This window comes from Sceloporus occidentalis, unplaced genomic scaffold (genome assembly GCF_023333645.1).
Source record: "Sceloporus occidentalis isolate IW3139 unplaced genomic scaffold, rSceOcc1.0.p SCAF_3, whole genome shotgun sequence".
NCBI lineage: Eukaryota > Metazoa > Chordata > Lepidosauria > Squamata > Phrynosomatidae > Sceloporus > Sceloporus occidentalis.
In genome coordinates this window covers 138,823,686-138,835,764 of record NW_028316983.1, presented here as the reverse complement: position 1 = coordinate 138,835,764, position 12,079 = coordinate 138,823,686, and the positions used below count along the sequence as shown (strand labels likewise).

At 38.6% G+C, this 12,079-nt stretch overlaps 1 protein-coding gene across 1 annotated transcript in view; it reads right to left on the bottom strand.

The window, feature by feature from the left end:
• Positions 1-12,079, bottom strand: part of MARCHF6 (membrane associated ring-CH-type finger 6) — a 55,412-nt gene that overhangs the window by 16,080 nt on the left and 27,253 nt on the right. The window contains exons 12-18 of the mRNA XM_089516439.1: positions 10,035-10,115; positions 8,694-8,762; positions 8,522-8,596; positions 7,900-8,034; positions 6,500-6,619; positions 3,700-3,800; positions 2,693-2,830 (exon numbers count right to left, since the gene is read on the bottom strand). Of these exons, the coding sequence (XP_089372565.1) occupies positions 2,693-2,830; positions 3,700-3,800; positions 6,500-6,619; positions 7,900-8,034; positions 8,522-8,596; positions 8,694-8,762; positions 10,035-10,115 (719 nt within the window). The remainder of the gene's footprint in view (positions 1-2,692; positions 2,831-3,699; positions 3,801-6,499; positions 6,620-7,899; positions 8,035-8,521; positions 8,597-8,693; positions 8,763-10,034; positions 10,116-12,079) is intronic.

The following is a 12,079-nucleotide window of genomic DNA, read 5'->3' as shown; positions in this document are numbered from 1 at the left end:
AGGAATGTCATTAATAAGCAATGCGGTATGGATTAATCAATGGCAACCATTTCAATCAATTCACACCTATTTCTAAAAAGATTACATGGCTTTGGCACCAAAGAACTCATGGTAACTTATATCACTGGAAGAGTGAAAAAGAAAAAGAATACCTATAGAATCATTATTTCTGAAACAGAGAAAAAACTCACACTGACCCAAACATATAACTTAAGCACATATTCTTGGCAAAGACAGTTTTATCATCACTGATACAACTGGCATAATTCTTGTGCCTTCAAAATATTTACCTACATTGAAAATTTGGATTTCATGCTTATTTGATGTATGATAAGGAAAAAACACACAAATAGGAAACCTCTATTGAAAAAATGGGAAAAGTACAAAACTAGAATAGTTAATAAAATTCCTATGTGGCTATCACCACAAGAGGCATTCTATAGAAAAAGAAATGTATACAGAAAAAAATTGGTGTACCTATAAAGATATAGTGGGGAAACAAGAGGGAAGGATAAAGATAAATGAATCAGAAACCTTACAAGAAAAAGGATAAGATGAACTGGTTCCAATATAGACAAATTTATGAAAGGGTAACGATGAACAATAAAAAAATATGGAATATCAGACAGTAAAACAGAGACAGAAGAGATTATGTGTGGAGAAAAGAAACGAACAATAAGCTTATTATATAAAACTTTATTGAAATTTGAAAGAGAAGAAGTAGTAGTTAAAGAAGCTATGATTAAATGGGCAACTAATATAGGACACACTATACAAATGACACAGTGGGAGAGAGTATGGAATAAAGTGTATGGAAGAGATTTGGAATAAAGGAGACTGTAAACCTTTTATTAATATAACAGTAAATGTAGTAAATAATTTTAATGTATGTGTAATGTATGTACTTGTATGGTATGTGTGGATATGGAAAATAATAAAAATTAAAAAAATTAAAAAATAACAACAACAACAAAATATTTACCTACATAATCTGTAATCTCTAAAATGCAAAAACGTGATGGGAAGTAATTTTTCCACTAGTTCAGAAGTGGCAGACGGTCTGCTATAATCATAGCACTAATATATATAATGGTGCCATTACATTAAAAAAACCAATTAACCCCCCCCCATGCCTTGTTATTTCTGCAGTTGGGCAGCTGGTAAAAAACACAGGAAACAGTGTATGCAAGTGGACAATTTGCTTGCAAGAATCGAAGCAGCACACAAGTGACATGCTCTGGGGTCTCTAGAGTAGCTGAAACAAAGAACAGTCTTTCATTGCCAGGCATTTCCTTCAGCAAGGACTATTTTGTTATTAAAATAAACAATTATTCCACCATACTATTATGCAGAGTCTTTCAGCAAATTAAAACAATTGTCTTCCTTCATTGTTTATATCTGTCTGCTAATCTAGGGGGTTTACAGCAAGTTTTAAGGTTGGAAAAAAATAGTGGTAATATTTGCAGAACACAGAAGTGTTATTTTTTACTGTTGCAGAAATAGAGGTTTATCAGCAACTCAAGGTCTAAATACCCTAAAGGCACCAGATCCCATCTGATCTTGGAACCTAAGTAGAGTCAGCTCTGGTTAATACCTGAATGGGAGAACACCAACAAATACCAGGTGCGTGTAGGCTATACAGTGGGCCCTTGCCTTACGCAGGGGATCCGTTCCGGATCCCCCCCGCGTAAGGCGAATTCCGCCTATGCTCAAGCCCCATTCATTTGACTGGGGCTCGTGCGCAGCAGCGTGGTGGCACAGGAGTGTGCGGGGTGCCATGGACGTGCGCCCCATTCATTTGAATGGGACACGCCGCCCCTTGCGCCCTGCGCGCTCCCCGCAGCTTGAGAGCATACACTCAAGTCCGTGTAAAGTGCGCCCGCATATAACACGGGCGCACTGTATTTCAGAGGAAGAAACTGGAAAAACTATCTCTAAGTGTCCTTTCCCTAAGAAAACTCTGTGAAATTAATGGGTCGCCATGAGTGGACAGGCAACTTGGAAGCAAAGAGAGAGAGACAGTGCTACTCAAAACAAAAGCACCAGCTCATGTGAATATGTTTGGTTTTTTTCTGCTTTCAGGAATTGGGTTTTGTGGAGAACCCTTCATTCTACATGATGCTGTACAACGATTTGTATTAGTCTCTTTATTGTGAACTAATATAATAATTGAATTTATATAGGAATAAATATTTTTGTACAACTGTAGTTCGTTTTTAAAAATACAAATGTGAAGATGTATATTAAATGGAGACTGCTATTCTAATCATGGCAGGGAATGCTAGGTCTTATAGTTTGTTCATGTGGGATGAGAGGGGTGGATAGGCAGGAATAACATGTCATGAGGTTTTATAACCTTGCAATCTTCATGCCTCTTTTCATAGTTGACTTTGAAAAGAATGCTAGAGTTGATGATGGCAGGCTTCTGTCTCAGACATCTAAGCTAATGGAAAAGTGATTAGTCACCATGGTAAATGTCTTTTTCTTCCTCTTCCTAATGATGGCTGAAGCTTCCAGTTTACCTAGTAGTTACATGTACAGTCATTATCAACTTTTGCACAACCAAAATTCAACAGTGGGGTCTTTAGAGGGAGCACAAAAATAGAGGGCACATGAAACCTATCTAATTTAGATTGGTCAATAAAAAAAGCTCATACATACTATTCCAGGGATATGGCTTAATTGCACTTACAGTAAGTACCCAGCAGTAACAGTCCATGCCCGTACGAGACCCTTCAACCACTGCCTTGTGTGTCCCTGTTCAAGCAAAGCTGGTAGTACAACCTGAAGCAAAAGTAGTTCTAAGGAAAGTTCACTCACAGGAGCATCACTGTGGGAATAAAAGGAAGAAGAGATATTGTAAACAACGTATCCAGTGACTCAAATGTAAACTGTCACTGTGTAGGGCATTATAGATACATGTTTCCTATGCACTGCTCGCCAGTAGCTGCCAAAATAGTTTTGTGGCTTCCCCCCACCAAAAAAAAAAAAATTGCAGAAATAACACTGGGAAATATATGTCCCCTACCATGAAAAAGGCTCAGATAAGATGTAGACTTGTGAAATGCCTGCTGACAAATGTGTACATCTCATTCCTCACATGTGTAAAAAATGAAAAAAGGTTTAATATTTAGTTTTAAAAAAGAAAGCTTTTGGTGGTTTGTCCTGCCAAGAATACCACAGGACTTGAAGTCCCACAATTTTGGCCATCTGCAGGAGGGTCTGGAACAGCGGATAAGAAGGGTCCGATGTATTAGCTATTGTTTTGATCAAATCTTGAATTATGGTTAATGCTATGATCTTGGAAAACAAGTCAGAACTGTAAGCCATGGTCTGAAGTTTACTTCTTTCTCTAAACTATTGTTAAGACTAACCACAGTTTGGGGGTTTGGTTATGAATGTATGTACCGTAAGTATAATGGGTGATTCATTAAAAACAGAGCTAAAAGATTCCAACAGTTATATCAGGAACTGAGAGGGAAAGGGAAAGCTCATAAGCCTTAGAGTTTTTCACATAACACAAAGCGAAAGCTTAGTATTACATTCCCACTAGACTTTTACATTCCCACTTTTGTTGGCACATTGTAATAGTTCACAATAGAACCAGCAGTTCCTCACATACAAGCATACAAAATGCATTTGCAGTGAAACGGCAGGCTAGGAAAGACAAAACATATTTCGGGAAATTATGCATCTTACCTGTAGAGCATGACATTATACGGAAGAAAATGAGGCAGCAGATATTTAATAATTCTTATAGGAAGCCAAAGCATGAGCAAGACAATTGATCCAAAGACAATCTGCAATGAGAAAAATAGTCTGAAATAGTTTCCCCACATATAACCTAGACATATTCTAGTACAATCTAAGTTATGGTTTGAATCATAACCAAACCAGTCCATTTCAACTTCTGTTCATTTCAACTTCTGTTCACTTTAGTTAGCATTTACCCTCCAATAAGAAGCAAAATCTCACTTCAACCATTATTTAAAAGTCTCATTCAGATATCAAAGCAAACCATGATCAACAACAAATAGAAATCAAGGGGGTCAGCCTGCATCTTGTATCCTAAAGGTTTTTTAAATCATTTGTGACAGCATTTTGGTTATTTATTTTCTCTTTTGGAGCTTGAACTAGTGGTTTACCAAAGTAAGTTCCAAAATGGGAGCAAAGTGATCAGAATTCAGTTGTAGTTCTTTTCTACAACTTCCTAAAACAAATTTGCTGCAGGAGAATGATGCTTCTCTGGTTCATAGTGTGAGCAGATTATTAGCCTGGGCCAGTATTCTGTATCAGCTTCTACATCAGTGACGCTATTGCCATGATCATAACACCACCACCGCCACCCCACACACACACACAAAACCTATGTTACTGGGCATTAGCTGCATGGGGAGAAAGAGGTCCTTTTTGCTGGCAATCAGAGCACAAATTAATTAATTTTCCATAGGGTCAGGGGAGTCAGGCCAGGAGAGTTGTATAGTAATCTTAACTTTATTTATTTATTGGATTTATATTCTCCCTTTCACTCAAAATAGGGTGGCTAAAATGAGATTTTGCTTCTTACTAGAGAGTAAAGCCCAAAACATACTGCAGAAATAATCCAGTTTGAGATCACTTTAACTGCCCTGGCTTAGTGCTAGGAAATCCTTTGACAGAGAAGGCTAAATGTCTTACAAAACTAAGGGCCTCAAAAGACCAGCATAAAGAGCTGGCCACCCAGACGCCGTCCCCATGCTGTCTGCCTGACCAGACAGCAGGTGGAGTCACACTGCATCTTCGGTGCAGTGCTTACACACACTGCGCTAAAGAAGTGGTGAAAAGCTGCCACAACCACCACAGCTAGGGTGCCCTATCTGCGGCTTTTTGTGGCTCCGCAGAAATGCCAGATTGTGCAGTTGCTGAGGCCCCAATCCAGCAATGAAAGAGGTGGCAGGCCACATCTTAAGAGAGGTCTGTTCAGCCCCTAAATTCCAAAATTGGAGCAAGGTGATCAGAATTCAGTTGTAGAAGTTCTTTTCTCCAACTTCCTAAAACAAAGTTGCTGCTGCTAGAATTTCCTAGCATTGAGCCAGAGCAGTTAAAGCAGTCTCAAACTGGATTATTTTTGCAGTGTGTTTTGGATCTAAGTTAAGTATACTTAATATAGCAGCTGATGAAGAATAGTGGCCATGGAATTTCTAACACAGAAAAATAAATAGCTACATGCAATGTGTGCACTGGCAACTGAATAAATATGTGTATACTGTACTATAAATCAGTATAATAAATAAATAAATGTAATATTCCTTGTGTAAGAAAACCCTATGAAATTCATGGCGTTGCCCTAGGTGTCTCAAAGGCAACACATGGAATGGGAATGTATGAATTGGCACCTGGACAAAGACCTATAAAATAAAGGCTATTGTAAAGAAATCTTTCAAAAACATTGCATCATCTCTTGACAGCTCATGTTCAATTTCTGTTAGCACAAGATTTCAAAACGATGAGAGTATTTACTATTTATACAGGTGCAAAAATAACAAGTTACATTTGAAAATTTCAGAGAAATAAATTAAATCAAAATAAAAAATGCTGGATGTATATTTTAAAAATAAGACAAATAAGACACTTCATATTTTTGTTCGTGCCAATCAAAATAAAATTCCACTATCTGTTGATTAAGAATGAACAGGATTATTCCTTATTTTTTGTGGGTTTTTTGGGCTATGTGGCCATGTTCTAGAACAGTTTATTTCTGATGTTTCACCTGCATCTGTGGCTGGCATCTTCAGAGAAAGGATTATTCCTTATATTTACACTTCAATGGCAATGTTTATGCTGGCAAAATATTTCAAAACTTTAACTGAATTTAATCATTCCCTGTTTCTGAAGCACAGTGCACTCTAAGATCAAAAGTCGCCTTCTTTTTCCTCTTCTTGGTAGTTCTCCTAGTTATCCCCTTGCTTCATTCAGTTTCCATCCTTTCCTGTGCTCCTTCCTCACAGCTAAACAAGAAGTTTATTAGAAAAAGGGGAAAGTCTGGCTCAGTTAGCAAATTTAGGGGAGGAAAGCTGTCAACTGGGGGCACCATTTTCTCCTCCAGAAAAACTTAAACACAGATGCTTGCTTCTAAAGTAAAAAATTATTTTAAAAGCAAAAATTCTAAATTTTACTTCTAAATTCTAAACTTTACTTCTATTTTTATTTCTAAAGTAAAAATTATTTTAAAAATTATTTTCCTGCTCCTGGATCCTTAGATTCTGAACCATTTTTGGAGGAAATAGAATCTAAGTGGCTTTTGCTGGATCCTCATTAATCTGAATATCTTTGCATGCAAAAGCCTTTATAAGAGAATTTTTGTTATTTTAATGCCTCTATCTGAAATTCAGAAGTATTTTGATATTTCACAAGGAGAGTTTATAAATAAATATGTAAAAAGAAGTATGCTTACATACTGAGTATAAAGTGATTTACAGCCATACAACATTTTAAATAAAAAGTGGAAAGATTTATTTACCACTGATAAAATAAACCTTCTGAGGTGCCTATAAATGGGCAAATGAATCATTTCTTGCACTGGATTAAAATCTGGATCATTTAAATTTCTCAGAAACCAGAGGACGCCAGGTCTCAGTACCTGAAATGGAAAATTAACACTTGAAAGGAACAGAAATGCATGGAGATCAACCTTTGAAGGATTAAGAGTTTTAAATTAAATTTTCCACTTATTTAGCATTTTGTATATATACCTCAAGAACTAATTATCATAATGCCCTGAGAGCCAACACAGATTTTATCACTTGCCCCACCTCTTCAGCCCATTTAAAACAAGTCAGCCATTCCTACACACTAAAAAGAGAGATACTGACGAGAGCAGGGGAGAGAATTGTTGCCCACTGAATCGGTAGATGGAGTTTGAGAGGGAGAGGAGGGGAGTAGAGGAACGAAAAGAGAAGCAGCTGAATTCTGCCCTGCAATAGGGCTTAAGCAGTAGGTGGAGGAGGAAGAGGCTCGTGCCCCCTGCAGCCGCTGCCACCGCCACTGCTGGCCAACTCGCCGGGGGGCCTGGGAAGAAAGGAGATGCCTGGAGGCCTTCCTTGGTATCAGAGGAGCCTGGGGATGGCGCTTGCGCCAGAGCAGCCTCGTCTCACCTGAGCTGGTGGCCATGGGGAGGGGCACCAATGGTGGGAGAGCCCTTAGCTGCCTCACGATGAGAGGCGGAGGAGGAGGAGGCAACGGGCTGCCTCCTTTTCCTCCTCTTCCACCCACCTTCTCCTTCTTCTCCTCCTCCTTCTGTTCACCCCACTGCTTTCGCCCCTTGCCTCCTCCTCCTTCTCTTCCCACTTCCACCTCCTTCACCATCCTCCTCCTTGCTTTTGATGCCATCGTCTCTTTCCTCCACTTCCTCCTCCTCCTCCTCCTGGCCCCTGCCGCCTCTTGCTGCTTCTTTGTTGTCTTCCCCAACTCTTCTTCCGCTCCCCCCAAGCGGGCTTGCCATCTACGGATACTGAAATCCACGGATGCAAAGTCCGCGGATACAGAAGACAGACTGTATACAGTTGTCACATAAAAAGTAATGTTTAAAATTTCATTTAAAATGTCCGTAGGTCTGCATTTGGTATACAAAAGTAATTCCTGAGTTAACATCCACAGTCTTTCAAAATGTTTCAGGAAGCCATACTCTAGTACAGTGCGCTCGCGTCATACGCAGGCGATCCATATGCAGCTTCCAAAAAAAGCCTCCTGTGCCCCGGAAGGAGTAATTGGGCGTGTGCCCATGGCGTGCACCCTGTGGTGCACCATGGGCACAAGACCCATTATTTCTTATAGGGCTTGAGCTTACGCATTTTCTCTTATGTGGGGGGAGGGGGCAGAACAGATCCCCGCGTACGAGAAGGGCCCACTGTAAGTGCTTACCTCTCTCAGCAAAAGGATGAAGGATGCAAAGTAAAAGACATATACCATTCCCACTAGCCAATGTAGGAACATTGTAGTGCCAGGAGCAGATTGAAAACTCAACTCTCTGTCCTTCAGAGTTGCATCAAACATTTCCTAAGAAAAAGATCATAGGAAACACTTATTTTCCAGTAAAACTACATCAGCTTTCACACATACAAAAGGATAAAACTGCAAAAAGTGTGTCACATGATGGTAAAATTGTTTATCCTCTTAAAAAATTCTTCTGCAATAATTTTTTTGAAAAACACCAGCATATAATCAAATCACAGAGCATTCTTGCATAAAACGCTTTTTCATCCTTTTAAGTTGTAGACATAAAAAGGATACTAAAGAATTTCCCTTAATTGAAGGATAGCATAAAAGAATACTCAATTTTTACATACTTAATCAGATTTCCAGCTAACATAGCTATGCAATACTTACTTAAAGGCCTTTATATTCCTTAATTACTTGAGTCTCACAACATATGCACAGAGGGCTATCATTCTTTCTATTTTAGCAACATAACATCCAGAAACAGGTTGAATGTCTCTTCAGAAGGCACATAAAATAGCTGTCTTCCAAGAAATATCCATCTTACCAGAGAACATATGTCCAACCACCAGCCACAGATGAGAGGGAAAACACCAATTTCTACCACAACTAACAATGATACCTACAGAGAGAAAAAGATAAAAGTTTTTTTAATGTTTTATTTTTAATGTTGTAATTTGCTGTATCTATTAATGTAGCTGCTTTTTAAGACTGCATACCTTGACAACGATATAGCATACTCCAAGCAAGCGACGTGATCTCTGAAATTTTACAAGTGCAGCCAAGCCCTATATAAAAGTGTTAAGGAAATATCAATACTCCCCAATGAAACCCTACTTTGTAGGAAAGCTTTAGAACTCATGGGAAAGAGCAGTGGTCAACTGGCAGAAGTATTCTCATAAGATTGCAATAATATAGCTGCCTGTGTGACACTCCTTAATGGGGATGTGGTATTTTGGATCTACTTTATATGCTCTGAATTTTCTACATTCTCAAGCTCAGTATCACAAGGTAAGATCCTCAAATCTATTCTTCATTTCAGAGCACCTAGCTGCAAGCTAAGCAAGAACCCCACACAAACAGATATAGAGGAATACATAAAGAGAAAGTGGTTTTAAAGCACAGCAGGTTATGTTCCAATATTATGATTAGAAACTAGTGCTGTTAAATCAGTGAGTAAGTGTGCACATGGGATTCACAGCCTGACTGCATAAATGTTTCTTTGAAATTAAGTCCTATTAAGTTCAAGTAAATGCACATGGCACTATAATACCAGAACAATGTCTCTTCTCAGCAGGAACCTAATTTTTAATTAACCACCCAGACACAAGAGATTTAAGCCCAGTTCAACCAACACAGATACATATGGTCAATGCAGACTTACAACTGGGGATCATTTAACTACAATTACAATTTGAGAGGGAGAGGAGGGGAGTGGAGTAGAGGAATGCATACCTCCTTTTTCTGTTTTCCCCCCCTATATCTGGAGCAAACCTCCATCTGCCTTTAAATAAATGCCAACATTACATATGATTAAAGCTATCAACTTCTTCAGCCAGATTTGAAGTTAACATTAAATCTTACATAACAGAGAACTCAAACAAGCCCTTTTTAATTTAAACTGTTAGTTTTCAATATTAGAAAGAATAGCAATCCTTATCATCAACTCACCCACACTTCTGTAACATTACTATCCATCCAAGCCTTTAATAATAACTCCTGTGTAGCAGTAACCGTAACTATGACCGACTCTACAGCATATCATTCAAAATTAGTTAATATTGTTGTCAATTTAATAAATGCAATTAAGGCAAAAGGGGGCAGATGGGATTAATTCCACAATATGAAGGAACTGGATGAAGCAATCATTTGATTGCTTTTTTAATATCTCAAGTGCTATTAAGAGATTCTCACTGGTATGTCTGCACCAATCCAACACAAGATTTCTTCAACAGTGGATGAAAAGAATTCCTACCAATTTTGAGAACATTGTACTCACAGCTACTGTCCACAGATCAAATACTGAATACATAAGCAAGGGAGTACTTAGGGTAGGATACATGGCAAACAATTAATGAAACTGCCAGGAGCACATAGCCAACTATTGTTGTGATCAGGCCTTCAAAGTGAGATGCTTGCACCTGAAAAACATGAAAACATAAACTGTACACTTCTTGAGACAAAAACCAGTGATTCCCCCTTATGAAAATTAGTAAAGCACAACATATACTGAGGTTGCAGCAAAAGACAATATACCAATTTCTTGCTACATTGTAAGAGGGCTATGCTCCAACCTCTCTAAAAAAGCAACTGTAAGAATTTTGTTGAATAAAACCTTCACTGGATTTTACCTCCCTGGGTAAACAACCAACACTCTTCTTTGAAACTGATGTCAAGGAGGCTGTGGTAGTACTGAATCATTGTCTGGATGCAGGTGAAGAGATGGAGGCTTAATCCAGACAAGACAGAAGTGCTTAATCCAGAAGTGACAGAAGTCAGCAGGGAAGCCTACATGGGCTTGGAATTGCAACCTATTCTAGAGAGAATTGCTCTCCCTCTAAAAATCAGGTTTGCAGGTTGGGGATACTCTTGGACCTAGTTCTGCTCCTGGAAAAACAAGTTGCTGTGATGGCCAGCAGTGCCTTTGACCAGTTTGGCTAACACACCACTTGCATCCTTTTTGAAGAAAATAGATCTGGCCACAGTGGTTCATGCCTTAGTTACCTCTCGATTACAGTACTGTAATGCACTCTATGTGGGGCTGCCCTTAAAAGGTGTTTGGAAGCTGAAACTAGCACAAAATGCTGGAGCTAGACTGGTTATCAGGTGAGCATTTTAGAAACCAAGTAACACCGGTCTTACAAGAATAGCACTGGCTTCCAATTTCCTTCCAATCTCAATTTAAGGTTCTGGTGTTGACCTATAGAGCCCTAAATGATTTGGGGCTAGGATATATGAGAGACAGCCTCCTCCCATATGAGCCTGCCAGAAATTTGATATCTCCAGGAGAGAATCTGTTGCGTGTCTCAACACCTTGTGAAGTTAGGTTGATGGATACACATAACAGGGCTTTCTCTACAACACCATCTTCACTGTGGAACTTCCTACCTAAGGAAGTTAGGCAGATCCCATTTCCTTTAAGATTCCAGCAGGCAACCAAACAGAGCTGTTCTGCATGACATATACTGCTTAAAATTGCTGTTTTATCTATTTTAAAACTGGATTTTATGGCTGTTTTTAGACTGCTATTAGGAGTTATTAAATAAATTTTTATCGTATTTTAAAATATTTTAATTGGTTTTTATTCATTCATCACCTTGGGTACCCCTGTAAGTAGTAAGGAGATACAAAAATGCTTTAAATAAATAATTACTACATTGCAAAACAGTATGAACACATTTCCTTACCTTTTATTGCTGCCAGCTATTTAGACTTTTACAAAACATTCTAGTCACAGCAACAACTAAAGAAATGCTCAACTGAATGCTACATAGTTATTAAACTGCCAGTAATAAATTTAAACAGACTATCTGTGAAGAATTAAGACAGTCCCAAAAAACACTAACAGTGATAACACAAATACTGGAGTGAAATTGGTGGACTGGTGTGGGTTCAGAAGGAGTTGTACTCCACTGGTAGAGAAGAGCTGCCTGCGCCTGCTAGGGTGTTCTGATTTTCCTAAAGCTCTAATTTTAATTACAGGGAGCTATATGGGTAAAAAAGCTAGTGCTAGTTATTCTTCTCAAAGAAGGCCTTTCATAGGTGGGACTCCAAGAGCTTTGGATCCCAAAGCACTTAGTTCTTTTGAGAAATAAATATGGGTTAAAAAATCACAGGCATAAAGAAGGATTCAATATTTTAAGAGCATGAACTCATAAATTCTGCTTTTCCTTACTAGCCAGGTTATTAATAATGGTTGCCATTCCCACCCACCTCCAAACACTGTGGCACATATGGAAAGCTTTAGCAAGGTAAGGACATTTTCTGGGCTTTTTTTTTTTTAACAAAGAGTGCTTCTTGTTGTGGCATCCTCAGGAAAGAGGAAATCCCTTCTTCCATTAATAGAGGCCGATTTCTATTCCTTCCCACTGAGATTGGTAGCAAC